General features: G+C 41.9%; 2 protein-coding genes across 7 annotated transcripts; one reads left to right on the forward strand and one right to left on the reverse strand.

The window, feature by feature from the left end:
* The first annotated feature begins 291 nt into the window (after positions 1-291).
* On the forward strand, positions 292-2,236 carry LOC139991548 (uncharacterized). Of its 2 annotated transcripts, XM_072011734.1 has the most exons (3): positions 292-445; positions 737-1,083; positions 1,905-2,236. In XM_072011734.1, the coding sequence occupies exons 2-3, from the start codon at positions 738-740 to the stop codon at positions 1,997-1,999; spliced, it is 441 nt and encodes a 146-aa protein (XP_071867835.1). In that variant the 5' UTR covers positions 292-445; position 737; the 3' UTR covers positions 2,000-2,236. The 2 variants fall into 2 exon arrangements, with proteins under 2 accessions (XP_071867835.1, XP_073968035.1); XM_074111934.1 differs by lacking the exons at positions 292-445; positions 737-1,083 and adding an exon at positions 1,295-1,773.
* On the reverse strand, positions 2,194-18,819 carry Gem (transcription factor CP2 like gemini). 5 transcript variants are annotated; one of them, XM_072011678.1, is made up of 12 exons: positions 18,216-18,819; positions 17,649-17,880; positions 16,183-16,327; positions 13,313-13,390; positions 11,684-11,893; positions 11,341-11,485; positions 10,745-10,957; positions 10,161-10,409; positions 10,018-10,094; positions 5,144-5,333; positions 4,115-4,565; positions 2,194-3,880 (listed from the first exon to the last, which is right to left on the reverse strand). In XM_072011678.1, exons 1-12 carry the CDS (start codon positions 18,351-18,353, stop codon positions 3,828-3,830), a joined length of 2,181 nt encoding a protein of 726 aa, XP_071867779.1. In that variant the 5' UTR covers positions 18,354-18,819; the 3' UTR covers positions 2,194-3,827. The 5 variants fall into 5 exon arrangements, with proteins under 5 accessions (XP_071867779.1, XP_071867778.1, XP_071867780.1 ...); XM_072011677.1 differs by having other exon boundaries at positions 10,745-10,981; XM_072011679.1 differs by having other exon boundaries at positions 10,745-10,981; positions 17,649-17,838; positions 18,216-18,818.
* Positions 18,820-20,786: the final 1,967 nt, after the last annotated feature.

Consider the following 20,786-nt stretch of genomic DNA (forward strand, 5'->3'; position numbering starts at 1 on the left):
ATTGTGACTTTGTATCCCCACCAACAATGCAATGTCTGACATTATTGTTAGTTCAATATAAGAAACGCAATACGTCAGTCTAAACGTGTTTTAATCTACATTGCAAGGTCATTTAGGCGAGGTTAAGTAGCATTTCGTGGCTTCACGGCTAACACGTTGGAAGTGGCCACGTTGGCCTGACGTTCATATGACTACCAATAAGATAACTAACATACAGATCCTCTTCGGATTTAACCAATCGTTGGTCACATATTTGATCATCGTTCATGTTCCCGCCAAACACGAGCGATCTTTTCAGTAAAACGATCATCTTTTTGAGGAGCGCCCAGTTCTCCGAAGATCTCCATTTTTTTCATATAAAACGTTTCATCAAGTACGTAATCGTGGTGGCCAAGGGTGTCCTCATATTCTTATAGTTCTTCATTGAAACGAAAAAACCTTACAGGTACGCTAATGAATTACAGTTCGAACATTATCACTAATAACTCACTAAAAATCTTTCAATATAACGGACATGCTAATCGAATTGGAAAACAAACACAATGGTACTTGTTGCGTTTATTTCTAAATAACGATTTTAAATTTTCCTAATGGACGAGCATCTGATGATTATCGGTCTTTTCTATAATCTTCGGTGTCGTGTAAAAATGTTATTATCTAATCTGCGAGGAAAACGTACACATCTTGGAATGATCATAGATATCTACCAATATAACCAAATAATGTTTCTAATTAGGATGTGGATGATACTCGCAAGTGGCCTTTTGGCTGTTGCACTAGCAAATTCGGACAATGCAGCGAGTGTTGCACCGGAAGCAGGTTCCGACGCAGCCATACTTCCTCCGGAAGTGGGCTCTGGCTTCGAAGAAAAACTCCCAACAACGGAGCAACTCCTGGGGATGCTCGATTCGATGACCGGCTTGACAGATGAGGAGAAGTCGAAACTCAGGGAGGATTTGTTAAAAACTATCCAAGAAAGCGATGATTTTCCACAACTTGACAGTCAACCGATGCCTGGCAATGATTTCACTATGCAAACTATGGTCCTTTTATCTTTGTTGAGTGTAGTTGCTCTCATTTTTGGTAAATATTTTCTTGATTTGAGCTTCTGAAACTTAGTTTTATTGGATGTGAAAGTTAGACAATTATTTTTCAATTATCGATGGTAGGGTGCTATAGATCGGTTATTGTTTTCCTTTTCCTCTGACTACCTTCAACAGACTGGTGTTGATTCGGTAAATATTTTTGTTTTATCAGCTGCATTGCATAACAAAAGCCGCTAAATCGTCATTTCTGCATCGTGTACGGCCACGGCTCAGTTCGATGTGCTACCTGTTATCTAATCGACCACTTCACCACTACCCGCCAACAATTATTTGATCAATCGTATCCTCACCTGCTAACAGAATTAGCGGTTTATCGGCTAGGTTCTCGTAGTTAGAAAAAAATTCTCTGACTTTTGCTTTAACGGTGTACAAAATATGAATAAAGTCTTGGATTCGTTACGAGAGAAGGGTATATTGACCGACGATATACAGGATAAATTTTCAAATCTTCTCCCAGACCATGCCAAGGAAAAGTTGTCCAGTATATTTCATCGATATCAAGATTTGGACAGTGAAGGAAAGCAACAATTTATGGCTGAAGTAGTCGAAATGTTTAGAAAAAAACTGCAAAGTAGTTCGAGCTTATATTCACTGTATTATACATTGTTTTATTCTCAGCCGTACACTATTTTTATTTTTGCTGTGCTATTTATAGCTTTCATTCTTGGTATGTCGTTTTTATAAGCCGTTTAATATTTATAGAGAATCGTATAAACGAGATCGATTTGTTTTAAATAAGACTCGTCCTATTTTATACTTGATAATGTTATCGTTTTATCTGTACTTTTATGATTTTAGTGTTCTTTGTCTACAAATTATTCAAGTGCTTGTCGGAGAGGGAGTCGAAGCGGGAGGAGAAAAGGAAAAATAAGCAGATGAAGAAAAAAAAGTAACGCGAACGAGGTTAACGAAGGCATTGCGTTACGGAATATGGCGAGAGAAATATGAATGTGCAACGTATAACGAATTACAGCGATACGTTACGACGTTGTTTTGCGTTACGTTGATCCATTTATCGTATTTTATGTACGATGAAAGACAATTTACATTTCAAGACTTACTATATTTTGTTAAATAAAAGAATATATTTATGAATAAAAATTGAAGCCCATTTATTAGGGGACAATATATTTTGGCAACAAAGGATATTTATTGTGCCGTTTTGTGACATACATCATATTCGCCGAAATTTCTATCGAAATATGTATATAGCATGCAACCGAATAATACACTTCCATTTATTACAGTGGAAGTTCAAGTTCCTACCCTTGTAATTTCATTTCGCACATTATCTAAATTAAAATATACAAAGATAGTTTTGCCCCATTTGCTAACACGATTCTAACAATTGTTACGTGACTCATTAGAGTGATGTAAACGACACGCGTTTTCACGTTGTATTGAGCACTGAGATGCATTACTGGTTCAATTCACATATTAAAGGTACATTCGATTGTACATAAAATATAGAAAAACGATGTTAATAGCCATATCGTAAATATTGATATCCATTCAGGAATTCGTATCTATCATTAATTCTGGAATTGATTCTTTGCAAGATTCCTAACTTACGATTTAACATTTGGTAGTAAATTATAATACTTGGTATGTTGTCCATGATTTACGAAGATGTTTAGGGAAATATTGATCTTCCTCTAATTTGTACTGCGATATAGTGTGAACATGATTTTCCGTGGCAAAGCAATCATTATTACTCTTAATTGTCAAACGATAATTAAATAAATCTTAACACTTTGCTATGAACAAAAAAGAAAAAATAAGGCACTTATATCTTTTCTAAAGATATTCTTTTAATATCGAAGAATAGAAACTTTGGTTTGGTTCTCTATTCTTGCTCCTTTGCCTTGGCAAAGTGGTTCCGTTAGGAGTGATGCGATCTACGTCCTCTTAGGCGTCGTGGCTATTCCATATCGTAATAATTAATGACAATAAAAAAATATTACGCTTTGTGTACATAGAGATCATATTCATCGGCGACATCGTTCATTAACGTTTTAGATAAAATGTGTAAATTCGAAATAACAATTCATTCGACGCTGATGAATAGTCATAACAATAACAATATTCGCATACTAAATTTGCATGTCGTGGCACAAGAATCGAGTAATTGCAGTAATCACCGCCACTTGCGTTTTTCCTAAATAAATTTTCAAACTAAGTAATTTACTTAAATTCTAAGAAGAGAGAAGATTTATCTGAGACACTTGTATATTACTTTTATGATAATTGAAATTTTCCTGTAAAATAATACATATAAAATATATAATTTGACATATATATGTATATTTTGTAATGCTGAAAGAACTTGTTTATCGCTAGAAGCAACGACTGCTTCTGAAATATAGCTACAGCGGAACCTTCTAGTGAGTATTGCGTGTAGAGTTTGGTTATATCTCCTCGTCTATCTGTTAGCAAGTTCCTATTTGTTCTTTTCTATCTACTTGCACAAAATAGCCGCTAAAGATTAAAAAATTAATTAACAATTAATCAATTTACCACCTTCTATATTCGCCAATAAATAATCGAAAAATATTCTTTCATAAAATTCATCGTCATAATTTAAACCAAAAAGAGTACGCTGTTTTTAAGCCCTACTACGTAGTAAATTTCTTATCGAATCACAGACACATTTGGCAAATTTAGAACATACGAGAGATCTATTGAGTAATTTTGTAATTAATTTATCATTGATTGTATCCTTTAGGAACGCGATGAAGGCTTTAGAAGCAGCTTGTAGCGTTCGCTCGTGTTATCTGCAACACAAAAATTATTATATAAGAAAGATATTAACACAATGTTAAATTATTTTCTTTATCGACTAGATTAGACTAGAAATTGAAGAGGGCATTGTAAATTATTTCCTAATAATCTTTCCTACATTCGAATATGAAACTTGTTCCTTTCTTTTTACACCAATAAATACAATTTAAATATCGGAGTTGTCTCTTTCAATTTCAAAGTCATCATTCCCTTCTTCCTATCCTTACCTTTGATAGTTTCAACGAAGTACATGCTTTCGTCCTTCATGTTTGCTACCAATTCATCGGTAACTATTACATGGATACCTTGGGGACCAAGAAAGAGTACAGAATGTAGTCGATCGTGGGGCAAACTTAAGGTGTTCAGTAGCTTGTTTATCAAGGCACTGCTGGTCAGACTGTCCAAGTAAGCAACTCTCCAAAGCGAACCGTTGTCTTCCAACGAGAAATAGAGGGTAAGTTTTGGGGTTGGCGCTTTCGAGTGCAGCGCATTGAACAATCGAATCCCATCAGCCAGGCCACAAATTTGGATTAAGTCGTCTCTAGAGAGTCGCAAGATATCCGAAGCAGAGAAGCTCGCGAACGTGGACTCGAATGCATTGAAACGACCAGCACGGAGCCACGTGGTTGTCTGTGCCGCGTTTGCGTCTGGTGACAATTGAGCCAAACACGACGGTGCCTATATAATCAGACAAATTGTATTTTTACGAGTTCCAGGTTACCGTAATATTTAAACTGAATGTTGTTTTTGTTCTTCTAAGTGGATTCGTCCAAGTAACGCGAGACAAAATTTACTAATTTACGTTCTCAGAGGACCGAGACCCTAATCGTTTGCACTCGGAATACATTTTAACATTTCTATCCATCAAACTGAGTAACGAAAAGCCAGAAAGGTTTACAATTATTTTATTAATGTTTACCGAGAAAGAAATTGTAATTTTCGATTCACGCTGTATACTCTGACGATAAACTTTCTTCTCGAAGAAAATTTTTCACGAACTATTATTGAAAAAAATCAAGATAACCACCGAGTATCTAAGACCATGTCATTATCGTATCATTTACACGTTTGATATTTCATTTCTTATGTCTGTGTTTGTCCATAGCGTTTACATGAATTATTCACGCGAATACAAAGTTCGTGTATCGTCTCGTACATGACATCGAAAACAATCGTATCCGCGTAACTGACATTCCCAGTGCAAAAGCTTAAGATTTCCATCGATATTGTTTCCAGCTGATTTTCCGTAAACTAACTTCAGCTTCGATGCAGGACTGGTCAGGCAAAATTGCCGCAGGCGATGGCAGAGCCGGTGCTGTTCCCACATTTTCCTTTACAGCATCAGAGGCAGGAACTAGAGGTACGATACCCGGATTGGAAACCGAAAGTGCCAATGGCGCTACCACCGGAGATGTATTGCCACTAATAGTGCGGGTTTGGGGTGATCTGCAAGAATAACAGTTATGTCTTTTAATTCGATGAAATATTATTTCTTCGATTACTACGTTTATTTTAATCGAGCGTAAAATCCAAACAGATATCCTCAGTTTAAATGCTCGAGTATTTTTGCATCGATCAAGGCAACTGGTGACAAAGTAGACGCTATGGAAGATTGCTGTCCGCGTAGAACGTGAATTAACGACATTAAGCACAATGAAAGCAAACACGGTAATAATTGACACCGCAACCTATCGCTACTGTATGAATTATTAAGTCATTCGGCTGTGCCCGTGTTCGAAGAAGTACATCTATTATTCTTAATGAGCGTTTTCTTTTCGAAACACGCTAAAGTATAAATAATGTAACTTAATTCCCGACCTTAGGATCATCTAATTTATTGGCGAGTTACATAAGCACGCGAGAATAATAGCCAGATACACGCGAACCAACGAAATTTCTTCGTCTGTTTTTCTCAACGCTAATATTCTTGTAATCGTGTAACGACATCCTTACATGGCGCGCCTTTTCAAGCGAAAAATCAGCCTGGAAATCCCCTTCCCGTCGATTCTTTTGTTGTTCCTGCCTTTTCTTATCGTCAGGCTGACTAATCCGCCGCGCATGAGATTACCTCTTCTCGTTCTGGATTCCGAAATAGAATGAATAAACTTAGCCACAACTTCCACTTGCAGAGGACCACCGCTGACCGTTACTTCATGCTCCAGGAGGTAAGCCGAGGCATTTCCGCGAAATTTCTCCGTCGATCTGATTGCCCAGCAACTCTTCAACTTCCAACTGGGACAGCTCTTTGTCATCTCGATTACTCGCTTTTTCGATTCTATCAACGTTCCCAAAAAAAGAATTTCCTTCAAGCATATATTCTCGTGAAAAGATTCGCGGTTCCCTTGAAAGATTTCTTTCGACTTTTCATTCGCTCTTTCATGAATATATGCAATCTGAATACGCGAACGATCGACCAATTTCCGATTCTTTCTTCGCCCATTCGTATAAATTTCAATGTTAATCGATCGCTTCCTGCTGGTTCAGCCTCGAACAGCGTTCGTCCTTTGGCAAATACATTTCTATTATCGTCGTCGTCGTCGTCGTCGTCGTCGTTGTCGTCGTCTGTTGCCTCGATTTCTCGAGAACGGTTTACAGTTACGTCAGTGTCTCGGTTATCGATAAGATTTGTTTGAAACGTAGGCAGCTTTAAGCCTTATTCGCAACTGAGATCCGATTGATCGTTCGAAAGTCTCGATTGGAGAAGGCTGAGGTCGGATACGATCGGTAGGAATCAGATCGCTATTGGTACGCGACTCTGCTGCGAACCGGATATCTCTAGTTTCGACTTTGCTCGCAGTCACGCGAAATTTCAAAAAAATAATTCGATCCTCTCTCTCGATGATAACTGTCTACGTACTCCTATTGTCTCTCCTTCTTTCTCTCTTTCATCTCACGAAGATTCCAGCGACCCCTATTATACCTCCTCTTCTTCTTTCCCGAGCTAGGTAAGTCGCGAATAATTCCAGAAACTACCAAAACTAAATCGTCAGCCACCTGCGTTCGTTCTGATCGAAATGTCTGGCTGATTACGTGACAGGCAACTTCTCGGAGACTTCTCTCGTTCACCAACCAACCGGCAAATCGTTCGGCCGCATCTTTAAGCGATTGTTCGTATTCCTATTCGATTCTTCCTGTTCCTTGTCCACTGTTCTAGAAATCAAATTGCCATCGGGCAAGCTGTATCCTCTCTACACGACGAATGGCTTCGAGTCGCGAGAGTAAGCGAAAATTCTGCTTCTTATTTTTCGCCCGATTGCGTCAGGTGATCGAACGAGATTTCCAACCAAGTTCCTCGTTCGTTGATCTTCTAAAACGGCCTTCTAACGTTTATCGCGAGTCAACATCCGATTTGCTGTTATTGATATCTTTGGTCTTCGTGCCCGCGATGAGACGAGTTGTATCGAAGATACAAGATTCCGCGTTAACGCGGATTCGAAAGGAAGTTTCACTTGGAAACGTAGGTGGTGTATGTCAGTTCAAGGCTGAATCGAACCGCCCTGGCATCAGCTTTTCGGCGGCCAGGCTGCTCGTCATCTAAGGAAGTGATCCTGGCGTGACAGGAGCACCTGACTGGCCAGGATCTCACGCACAACCACGCTCTGATCGTCGACGCGTAACGATTCGAGATCGAGGATACTCGACGCGCGAGACGATTCCGGACGATTAGCTGGAAAACGAAATTCTACACCGGACGAGGGCATTCCAACGGCGTGTAGCGGCTTCACTCTCGATTCGATGCTCGATCAATAATATTTCGCCAATCTGGAGTGTTCTTTGCTCGTTGTTGCGCTATGGTTACGTAGGAAAGTAGCCGAATCACAGTGTGTGACGCATGCGAGCCACGGACTTCCTCTTCAAGCAAAAATTATCGTCGTCGCGATCTCTCGGACATCACACGTCCGCTTTCGATCGCGTCTGTCCTCCTCTTTCCCTTTAGTTTCCCTCTTCGGCGTTCGTTTTACTACGCGTCGATACGCAATATCAGTTCTCGATCGACGTGATTCAGTTCGCGATCGATGCTCACGATCTCCGCCAGGAAGCGCGGACGGCTCTCTGTTCCGGGATTCGTGTACAATTTATTTTTAAATTCACGGTCGATGCAGTAATCCGTGTGGTATCTTGCCGGTGCTTTATTCGTCGAAGGACGTAAACCTGTGCGCCGGAACGGAACGGAAAATCAAAATCTCACCGGTTGTTAAATTATTTCACAAGGTAGAAATCGTAGCACTTAATCCCGTGCATCGTGCACTCGACCTCTGGCCGAGGATTACCGCTACGACACTGACCAGTCCACGCGAGATCGAATACTCTCTGAACGTTGAACGTGTATCACGCTTCCGTTGCCGAGTTTCCTTCTCCCCTTTTCTGCTTAAAGAGAAAACCTTCGATCACGTCCGCTTCTGCCAACCAGCGAGTAAAAATGGTCCGCGGAAACGAGCAATAACGAGTGCGTATCGATTACTCGCGGGGATAATCGCGACCAGCGATCACCTCGCAGTAGAAACAGCCAGCTATAGTACGTCACAGTGGAACGTAGCGAATCACACGAAAAGATAGTCACCGATCACCGTTTTATTTATAAACAAGCGTTCTCAGCGGTAGATCATGTCTGCGATTCTCACTGGGTTCCGTTTTTGTCGATTATCTTCTCGTGCACCAACAACGTGTTCCGTTCTCGGCGTAGTATCGCGACGCACGCAAAAAAAAAAAAAAGACGTAAAAAGAAGGTGGGAGAGAAAGACGGAATAAGCAGAGGAACGAGCGGCTCACGAGCGGTATATCGCGAAAAGACCAAACGATTCCGACGAAAGAGGCTGATGGATAAACGGAGAACCGAAGCGGCTGCGCGGCGATGCGTGTATCGTGTAGCGTTCTGAATTTATTTGTCGTCGAGGTTGTCTCTCTCTATTACTCGGAGCATCGTTGTCGGCTCTACCAGATGCCGGCTTGTGCCAGTTCGAGCCAGTTTCGTGACTCCCGTGCTGGCACCTCCTCTTCCACCACCTTATCCCAAGCCTCCTATCGTCCATTGCCATTACCATCGCCACGCTTTCAGCCACCACTTTGCGAACTACTTCTACCTCCTCCACCTCCGATTCATCATCAATCCCCCTACCTTCGATCCCACGCTCGTTCCAAGAGAAACGGCAACGCAGCGCTGCATTTCTGCATTGCTAGCAAACCAGCTGCATCATGCAACGTGGCTGTGCATCGCTCTTTCTCCCGAGAGGATCGTTCTACTCGAGATTTTCTTCCTCGATCGTCTATCACGTACGCGACCTTTATAGATTTTTCCGTCGTTTCCTGGCTTTCCCGACTCGAATGTCAAGAACGGCCATGAAACACCTGGCCCTCTTGGTTCCGCTCAATAACACGAACGATACGATATTCTTTGTCTTTCGCTTATCACGATAGTTATTAATAGAGCGACAATCGAGGAAAAATAGCAATCGTACGACGGAATTCCTCGATACTCGTATTTACGTTTAATCATCGTTATCGTAAAAAGTAGTGACATTGAAAGCGCGTGGACTTTGATGCATCGCAGAGTTAATGTCGCATTATCGAACGTCGTTCGCATAAAAAATACTTGCTACGTTTTACTTCATTTTTAGGAAAGAACGACAGTACTAATGAGGTCGTGTCACGCTTTGTTCAGTTTCCACAGAGTAGGTCGAAATTGTTGTTTAATTAGGCGAAATAACAGAAACTCGTAATATCCAGAACGAGCCGGTTAATTTACATGGCAACATACATTCACCGACACGTTGTGTAATGATATTTTACAACGATATGAAATAAACGTGTAACCCGGAAAAAGCTAAGCAGCAACGGGTGTATGTTACATATTCGAAAGGGAAAACAGACGATGATATGATTTGTTGTGTCGATGTAAACTGGTAGCCTCTTATGTAAAGATCAGGGAAAAAACATTTCTATCAACAAACATCGATGCTGACATACAGTAGTGACAGACGCTACGGATCAAACAAAATAAAAAGAAAATCGAACATGGCGGTTCACACTTGTTCATGCGTATCTACGAAGCAGATTGTATAGAAAGTCATCGTGATTGCGTCGCAGATCACAAGAGGAACGAAATGAAAACGAGATCAATGTTTACACTTACACTGCCTCTGTTGACGCATAGGGGCTCCCTCCATTTTGTGTGACCAAATTGGATGGCGATAACGAGTCCAGGGGAATCTGTAATCAAACAGCATCCAACCTGGTTTATTCTTTGGCAGAGAGAAGCATGAAATAACGACTTACGTCGGACAGAACCGTGCAGTCGTAGCTTGGCTGGTACTTGTCCTGCTCGTGTGCCGGTCGTCGCAGTATCTTGTCTCGATCTTGCTTATGTTTGCGATCAGCTCCTTTCAACTTGAAGACCTTTACCTGGCAAGATGCAGCGTGCAAACGAGGGCCTCCTGGTAGTCGCGTTTCCACTTGGATCCGAAATGGCACGCCTTTTTCCCCACCATGTTTCTTGGGCGTGAATTCAGTGCTAATACAGTTCACCTAAGGTGCAACAATCGAATACTATTTTAGTTTCAGGGTTGGTTTCACGCGCCCTTTGGTAAACGAGTTTGATACTACCGCACCAATTGCCTTTTCAACTATACAAAGATTTTAGGAAACTGTACATTAATATACACCAAGATTTTCCATTTTCTTACAACGTTAAAAGTCTTTTTCTCGGTTGAAAGTACATGTAACGAGACGTAAAAATTTGGTGAACCGCAAAAGGGTCATCGTTTGATCGAAAGAGCAACGTTTCGAAACAAAGGAGAATAGATAATTAGCTGTAATTGCGGTTGATCTTCTTTCTTTATTTGCAAATCTCTTTCCTGCACCTTTATATAAACGCCGACTTCCTTGGTGGGGTCCCACATAAATTCCACGCTATTATTGGACGGGGACGGTTGACAAACGTCTACCATCCCATAACTAAGGGGAACATCGACCTCGAGCAATCTTTCACCGGGTCTTGCGCGTTGCCATGCGAGCATCTGTTCCCGTTCAGTGTACTGAAGTCTCCTCTCGTGGAAGCAAATGCGTATTGTCGACTGAAACAAAAACGTTGGATGTCCCTTCAGAGACGTTGTAGCACCGTTTGGGTGACTCACATCTTTCGAACGTCCAGGACCTTTATGAGCTCATTTGGGTTGTTACGCGTGTAGAACAAGGGAGGTGGTATTAATAATTCGACAATGATATATTCGTGATACGATGATGATAATAATGATAATAATTGCTAAATTTTGTCTTCATATTACACGATTCCTGTCGTCAACGACAGACAAAAAATTATCGCAACCATCATACTGCAACCAGTATGAGCTCGTTTGATTTCGTTTTGAGAAACTAATACGTTTTTTAAGATGTTGCTACCCAAACATAGACGATCTCCTGATCTATTCTAGGGAACACGTAATGAGTAACCAAGTACCTTCAAAATCTTCCCGCGATATGCCGACAGATCGCCCAATTTCTTCAATTTGATCTCGTACGATTGACCCTGATTCAGGTAGGTGAGCGTCTCTTCGTTGACTTTCGTCGCAATGCTCGTGGCAGCCGCAAGCACGTATTGGAAACTGCAAGAAACGTTACTCTTCTGTTAGTCGACAAAATTCTTAACTCTTACTATATAATCGCGTGACTTTCGTATCCGCGCTAGCGTGAAAACCGCGTTACATTTCGTACGTTTTATTTTATAAGGATTTTAACTTAGAATGTTCGGATACGCTATACATTGTATTGTTCGGAAGTTGCAGTAAGAACGAACCACGTACCGGCAGTCCTCGTTGAGTTCGTTTCCTTGTTGAGAGGATGAAACGTGGTTTCCCGAGGACGATGTTGGAGGATACTCCTCGTTCGAGGAGTAAAGCAACTGATGAAGACTAGCTGCTGTCTGCCCATTATTGTTACTGTCAGCCTCGACAGAGCCGTTCGAGTTGTTCGCTGGTGCCGAATTAATTGTTCTCTGTGACACGTGGTTTAAACTGAAGCAAACATTGAACGAGAAAAGAACATCAATCCTATGTGCATTCCTATAACGTTCGTTACGTTCACACGGAGGCCTGTAAGGTTGCGTGTATATGTACTTCTAATAGCAATTGTCGTGCTTCACCGAGATTAACGCGATTCGCGATTAATTTCATACAGACTGCACTCACTATAAATTAAAGAACACCGACGGCGAGAGCGTTAAATCCGACGGTGTTTTCATTGCTGTTGAAACTAGTTTCACGAAGAAACCGATTGTATCATACGAAATGAAATTACACTCAATTCGCGGTCGTCACGAACAGTTTTCGCTAGTTCGTCGAAATACTTTACTGCTATTAGTCTCGGTGTGGGTTGTGCGTAACGCCGAGTTCCTAATTAGGGGCAATTTCTACGCAGACAATTCATCCATTACTCGCGCAGCTTTCGCAATAATACGCTCTTATGGTATCCATTTCTTTCTTTCTTAACCCTTCTAACCAATCGTTCGTCCAAGCGTCGTTGTCTCTCTTCTACAAAGTTTGCTCGCTTAAACAATTCCTATGATACATCGCAGCGCGCGTCGATGATATTTAGTACGATGCACGAGTCAGAATCTCCAGCGATGGACCAGGTCCCGGTTAAAAATAAATACTGCTTGAATCGTCGGAACATCCAAAAATACATCCAAAAAAAAAAAAAAAAGAAAAAAAATCAACTTCCTCTGGTCCGTTGTTCGTAACGAGTAAGAAATGTAGAACAAAATCTAGAAAAGCGTCGGATAAGCTCCACGAATCGCGCTAACTTGCAAGTTCAATCTCGCTGAAAAACATTCGAGGGATCAGATTGCGCGCGTATATGCATCGTTTTGCCACGAAGATAAACGCGAAATTGATTCCGTGAGATCGTACGGACGCAGGCTCTTAAAGGAATCACGTTTCTCGCACGATCGTGTCGGACGAACTGGCACGGGACACCGACGGGGTAACGCGGCGAGAAAATGCTCGAGAAATCTCGTAAGAGTAAAGGTCTGACCTGCGTGCCATTTGTCCGATAGTTGTGCGAAGAAACGTGACGATAGGCTTCCTATCAGTCTCGAGACTCTGCGGGGGAGTCTCGCGGCAAATTCCGCTGTTGGCTTTGTTTTCTTCCTTTAAGGTCGCCGCTCTTGTGCCGTTTCCACCGTTTCTAATCAACGTACTGATCGAACGCCACTGACGTTTCCAACGACCGACTTATCGCGAGACGATCGTCGGATCACGCGTCAATAGGCGGAGGAAAAGGTAGCTGGAAAAGGGAAGAAATATTCGCCGCGATAGACGAACGATGCGGTTACGAAATGAACGTGAATGTGCTCAGACGAGGTGATAATGCCTCCTGTGTAACGCACGAACAAAAACGCTCAGTGGAGTTTGCACCGTGCTAAGGCAACTTACTTGGAATTTTGCTGATTTTCTGGTGATGGTGCTTCTTGCTTGAACACCGTCAACGATGGTAACGCGAGCAGGGCTTCGCTGCAAACAAATTTCAAACGATTATACGCCTGTTCCTTCTTTCTTTTTCACGCGTATTCACTGACTACGATTTCAATCTCCATCCGACGGTTTTTCATTGAATAACGATTAAAATTAACATAAAATTAACATTCGTTGATCTGTAACGATATAGCGAATTACATAAAGTGCGGTAATCTACGAGGTGGATAAATGCAAGTGGAATCTAATTTCTTCGAAAATTTTCTATGTTTACTTCACGCAAGTTTCTTTTTTCCTTAATTGACAGGACCTCTGTTAATCACCTTTGGTTTTTGCGATGTTCGCTACTACAGAATGCCGTTAAAATCGATTTAGGTTTACGATCGGAGGATGTCCGATAATAACCAACAGATTCCGGTTTTCGCTATCGACGCTTATTGATTATGAATTCGTGACGCACGCGGCTAAGAAACGGTCACGAGTATGTGTTTTTATTCGCTAATATCAAATCAGTTATAAAATAACGATCCATTTTTTTTTTTTACAAAAACAGGCGATTCGTATTGCCTGATCTTTCGTCGACTCGTCATAGACTTTTAAACTTCGCCAATTAACTCCAATCTTTCGTAAGTTATGATCGTGAAAACAGAAACACTCGTATCTGTATATACGAAGATATCCGGGTACCTCTTGGCAATTACTTACGGATGAAAGGTTCATCGCCAGACAAGATCCAGCGCGAACTGGAAAGAAGTTACCGCGGCTTATATAAACGATATTTTATGAGAGCGAAGGAAAAAAGGATTTTAGATATTCTCATGTATCGGATTTTCTCGCGTTCGTGTTGTCGTCTAATCGAGCAATCGTAAAATCAGCAATGGATCAACAGTTGTCGAGCGTCACACCATACAACCAAAATGGTTGTAATTGTAAAATGTAAAGATGCGTCTCTGCGACGTACCTTAATTATTAAGGCGGGCCAATTGATGAAAGAATAGTTTGAGAACCGCTATGATAAGAATCACTATATGATAAGAGTCAGTAAGGTCAACCAAAACCGGAACGCACCGGTTCGCGAATCAAGCGACATTAATATCAACCACAGTGTAGTATCGCGATAAAGTACCAACGAAAATACAAATTAGTCGGACAAATTTGATGTAATTACTAAAACAAATTTGACATTACTGATCTCACTTGATACTTTAATTTAATTTACTAATACATTATAGATGCTATAAACAAGGTCACAACAAGATTCTTATCGTTTTTGTTGACAAATGAAAAGTCAGTAGAGTAAAGGGACTTAACTGATTGTAAGAAACAACGAAGAAGTCGTCCTTAAGCCGCAGAGCAAACAGGACCACGAGTAATAAACGAATAAAAAATGTTTTATTTAATAATCTTACTTTAATCACTCACCTACTTTTTAAATATTGATGCATGTTTCCAGTTCTCGGAACTCGAGCTCAATTTCTTTCCTTTTGTATATATTCAACGATTCCACAAACACCGTTTAGTTCGTTTACCTACACTCATTTATTTTCTCTTAAACATTTCTTAACTATGTTAAAGAGTTACTTTTCTTTTTGGCATAGATCTTATATAAACCGTAAACCATGTTCAAAGCCACTTATGCTTTTACACTATACTCTAGATAGAAAAATAATTAAAAAACTCTGGTTCTACGCTCGTGACCGATTTCACGGATCAATTCTATTTAGACTTATAGCAGAAGATAACCGTTTTCTACAAGTTTTCATTTATGATTCTCCGAAAAATCGTCTAGATGTTTTATGACGACAACCAGGGAGGTACCACGTGTAAAGCAGGTCTGTCAGCTGATCCTTAACAGTCGTCCGGGCTGTTTCTCGCACAAACGTTCGTAAGTGCGTTTAATGTGTATTATCCAACATCGGAAAGTTCCAAATGGTTGAATCATTCGTCCGTCCACTACTTTTTGTTATTACATTCTATCTTTCACGCAGATTGTACGGAAGTTCGGTTCCTCGAGTATCCTACTGCCATTTGAAACTTGTTGAACCTTGATGAACGAACATGCGACTAGTCATCTATAATTTATCAACGACCTGGTCGAAAAATGTACGAAGAAAATTATCTAGGACTCGTTGCAAAACGCGTTTCTAATTGCGTTTAGTGAAATAAGTAGCGAATTAAAAACGGCGAATAGATTCGTCCAAGTGCAAATGGAGAAAGTTGTTGAACGAAGAAAACTCTTCAATTGATTTCACTTGACGTGACACGAAAGTTCTGACAGGTTGCTACAATTGGTTTCGGGACGGAAACGCACGTGCCTGTACGCGCGGACACTCGCTAAGCGTCTAAGCGTCTGCAGCCGGTGTGATTTCCCAGCGTACGACTGTTCAAGCCTCGAAACACCGACAACTGTGTCTGGTTTTAACCGGATTTCTGACTCCACGTTCTAGTTCCCACTACCGACTACGTTTTAATCGAGATTCGATCCATTCCTGCAACGTGCACTGTACATAGGTTCTCCACTGAAACCTACTTTATCGGCTTTGAACCTCTTCGCTCGTATTGCAAGAGATTCTTCGTGATCGACCATCGGTCGAACTTTAATAAAGATCCAAGTAACTTCTGCTTGTTTCAACTAAAAAGATAGTTCCGCATGGTGGACGATTATACAGAAAGATCGTCGAACCGTTTGCTACTGTAGAACTATTTTGAAAGAGACGACGACGCTTTATCTCACTTCTTCTCTACTACTCACCTTTGTTTAATCGAAGTTCGCTCTTATCATTCTGACCTCTTCAGATAAAACCGCTTCGGACGAAGAAAATTCTATTTACCTCATGTTATAAGAGGCGACGGCTGTCGCGAGGTCGGATGCCGCAAGTGCCGACAGAGATCCATCGAAATCGGCGGCAAGATGTTCTGCCAGCTCCTCCACTTGGGTTGACCATCCTTGTCCAGAACCATTGTTCCCAACAGATCCTGGAAATACGAATTACAAATATGAAATAAACGAGTATACGATATTCAGGCAAAACAGACGAAAACAACCCTGTATTTTATCGCGGCAAGACCAATGTTCTTCTTTAAATGCAACGTCGTATTTTCCCTAATTTTATCACACCGATGTATAGCGTACAACCTTGTGCATTAGCGTAATTGATGTAAAACTGATGATGCATGGCGCCAATCCTAGACTTGGTCTCCTGGAGGGCCATGACTGCGTTTCGTCGCCGACTCTTGGAACTTATGGCAGGATATCGTCGACTATGCAATAATGGCAACCTGGCGCTGTCGACTTCACACCACTTCATTCTATCTTTCTACGAGGGGATAAACCGTAGCTAGCACACTTGTAGCAACACCACCGAAATAAAAACGATGCGCATGTACCTTCGCGTAGTTTCTCTCGGATGGAGAACTAGTATCAGCTTCTCCTCTTTCTTTCCTCGGACTTAATCTGCGATACACTGTGTACTCTGGAGTTATCACAGTTTCTGTGACCACGTGGTCGAAAAGGCGTCGAATAAACGCGGAACGACACTTTTAGTGAATCAGTTTCGAGACGTTCTTCGAAGCAGTATCTGCTCCGATATGCAACCACGAACTTGGACGTTTCGCTACAAGAAGACGAGGATCCTTCGTGGACACAAGTTGAACGAAGACATAGTACGTTCGGTTTCGGAACTTAATTAGGACCGTTACGAAACGATGTTGGTAATTCGGCAGCTTCTAATGACAGAATCTTGTTTGGTGAAGCGCAACGTTATACGACAATTTTTGCGTAGCAAATGGAATTCTTCTGAACCACGGATCGTTGGTGTTCTCTTTAAGTACATAGACTTTATAATTGTACTTGGTGGCGGATAATTTAAAGCATCTAACACCGTAGATACGTGACTGGATTGAGCTGGATAAGAACTTAGAATCGCCAGTGCCTACGACTGTGTGTCCGAGGTCCTCGACACGACCTTTCGAATGATATGTCTATATTGAGAACTGTATGATAGCAACGACGCTGGTGCATTCAAAGACTCGAACGAACACCAAAAAAAAAAAAAAAATAGAAGAACAACTTGGAAAATCTATGGAGAGAATGTTTTTTTCTACGTATATTCATCTCCGAGACACGAGTACACGGGGAAATTTATTTATCTCGCCACTTGCTGAACAATTTTCTAATCAATCTCGGTAGATCGCTCGATGAACTCTAACCTATTGTGCGTTCTTAAATGCTAATCGATAAGTTTCGTAGTTCCTATACGATCCACGATTACTAAATACTTCATATACATGTACTAACCATCTCTCCTAGCATGTTTCTTCTCGAGTTCCGTAATTTGTGGCAACGGCTCCCCGGCTCGACGTTTCAGGCTGCTCGGCTGGCAATTGGGGGAATTGTCGGAAGACGGGCTAAGATGTTGGGGCGACTCGCTGCTCGAACGTATCTGGACACTGTCCTCCGGGGAATCCTTCGGTGAGTTGTATTTATCCTGCCATAAAGAATTTTGTGGACTGTGATATCCCATTGACGCCTATAAAACGTTTGATCATCGTCAGTTCACGGGATGAATCGCGCGGAGCTTCACGGATTTCGCTCGAAGAGCCACGACGACGTGACCGAGACGCGATTCTCAGACTGCTAGTTGCGCGAATAGAATCGGCTCTATCGCGTGTTCAACGAGAGCGCGATGTACGAAAACGAAGAAGAAAAATTGGCTGATATGGTTAACGCGCGTGCTGGAAATACGGAGGACGTTTTTGCCCTCTCGCGAAGTTAATGAAAACGAGCGTCGTGAAGCGTCGCGTTCAACGCGAGTACCAACAAGATGATACCGTTGTTCGAAGGAAGGAACATTGTGAAACTTACATGCTGAGTGGCGATGGGGTCGCACCTGTTCTGACGAACTGGGGACAGCTGTTCGTACGGAGGCGACGGTGTATTGGGAAACCATATCGTCCCGTTCAAAGCATCTGCACCGCCGTCCATGATGAATTCCAGCTCCATCCAACGACCCTAAATCTCGAAACACTCCTACCAGGGTTTGTTTCTCAGGGTAACACTACCTTTATCGATTGTTTTCTTTCTAATCACGATTCTATTCGCCCTTACTGTTCGAGTGCTCAGAGATTCTTTGGAGAACGCTTTGGTCGCCTATTATTCGAAGAGAAGACTATAAGTCCGAGTTTAGTTAGAACATGAACAATCATCCACGCTGAAATTTTTTGGGATCAACAAGGACTCGGGCACCTCTGTCGCTCGACTTTTCTAAGCGCTAACGTACATTCTGCGGCTGATAGGTTTCCCAGTTTTTGTTCTTTCGTCGGTTCGTTTCCCTCGTTCCACTTGATCTTTCGGATTCTATCGTTTCACCAAAACGTCCTCCTTTTTTCTGCGTCCTCCGCGTATTTTCCTTCCAGATCGACAATGATCTCGGAAGTGCACGGTGCATCACTCGACCACCGTCAATGAAGGGCCGAACTTCCTCGAGATAGAGCTATCCTTAGAACATTACGAAGAAGCTGTTGTACAATTTCTTGATGCCAGTTGTCTCGCGTTGCCGGTGCGTTTCCAAGAGTGCGCAACCCCGCGACTTGAGAGACAGAAACCGCGAAAAGACGACGAACGCGTCCTCGAATACCATCGCCACACCTTGGCTGCAACGCATCTTGTTATTATTTTTCTTGAGAATTTTAAAGTCTCGCGAAAAGACAGTCTGCTAGCTACTCTCTTTCTCTTCCTCTCGTCCAACGTATCCTCGGTTCTTCGATATGGAAAAGTTCTACGAATTGCAAGCTGTACGTTCGACCGACACTTTCTATAGTTCGATAAAATAGAACGTAAATCAGGAGTTGCTTTTTCTGGCAGAAATTTCGTTTTGTTTTATCCTCAATAAGAATTCGTTTCGTTTTGATACGTTAAAAACGATCGTCGCTCTAAGCGAGTGTCACTGGACACGTAAAATATATTTCGATTTTCTTTCTAACGACTATGGCTCACACCACTTGATAGTGTCTCGGTAATCGAAGGCCTTCGCCTATCACGTCGTCACCACATTTTCAGGATCCTTCGTTCCATGATGCCGACGGAAAGATAAACTTGATCCGGAAGAAAAAGACGAGGCCTCGTGGCCTAAGACCAAATCGAATGTGTTTCGTTTCTCGACGTTTCTCAAAGTCCTTTCCACTCGGCCAAGGACGATTCTTTCCAACAATTCACCCCGCAACGTCTTCTTCGTTGGATACTAAGAACACGAATCTTCCGTACGGATTAACTCCTCTTTCTTTCTTCCGAATGTTTCGCTTCGCTATCTCTTGGTGATAAATGCTAACGATCAAGATCTTTCGAAGAGCAAAAGCCAGTAAATTTGAGCCATTCAACTGGCGGACGAGACTTCGGGTATCGTTCGAGATACGTTTATCGCGCGTTATCAAAATTCAAAATTATACTCGTCTGGCTTCCTCGTCTTTCTTTTCGAAAATATCGATGTCCAATTTCCACTGATAATATCGACGATAAACGAATCTTGTTTTGAAATCGGTTGTAATGCGGACCAAATGCCTCAATTTCCTGATACAATTGCCGCTGTAGTATTCTTCTGCTTGATTATCTTTATGAGGCTCGGTGATACCCGTTGACCGACTTAAACCAACTGAAAGAAACTGAACGCGCAAATGTCTCTCGGATCTCTACCCTTGCGAACGTCAACGGACAGCAAATTGCGCGACACTGACGACGTTAAAAGTTTTGAAGCGAATGCTCCAGCGATGTCTTCTGTCTAAGAACGATCTGGGTATCTGATCCAATCGCGACCGCCGGTATTAAAAGGCTGACCAATAGTGTCTACGCTGGAGGGTCGACCCGACCGTCAATTGGAACCACTCAGTGCTGATGAGCAAAATGTGACTTGGTTTACCTCGTAAAATCGTCCCGTATTTGGTCACGTAGCGAATTCGAATTTCGATTAATACCTGACCTATTCCGCTTTTTCTATCTGACGAGCGAATATCGTCCAATTTTTCTGCAATCGAATAATCCTGGGCCAAGTTATCTCCACGGTGACTCTCGAGTTTCGCTGTTATTTTAGATGACGATGACGACGTTTACATCGATTTGACGAGCAGTTGCGTCGTAAAAGATGACTGTTTGCCACGTGGATTAATTATTTCACGAGACGTTATCTCTGTCTTTAGACGAAGTGTGTTTTCGTTTTGAAACTTCCAACGAGATCGTAGGAACGCAAAGGGAGTTTCTTTCCTCTGGATCTCTTTTCTTTTTTCTTAAATCAATCACAGGTTGATCGAGCGACGAGAGGATGTCGATGCGCTTCCGGGTAACGTTATCAAAGCCACGTGCAGGCCGGTGCAACGAAGGACGTGGAACAACTGTTAATCGTTATTAGAGCTTCTTGTAGCTACGCGAAAATGTGTTTGCATAGAG

The sequence above is a fragment of the Bombus fervidus genome, chromosome 10, assembly GCF_041682495.2.
Source record: "Bombus fervidus isolate BK054 chromosome 10, iyBomFerv1, whole genome shotgun sequence".
Classification (NCBI taxonomy): domain Eukaryota; kingdom Metazoa; phylum Arthropoda; class Insecta; order Hymenoptera; family Apidae; genus Bombus; species Bombus fervidus.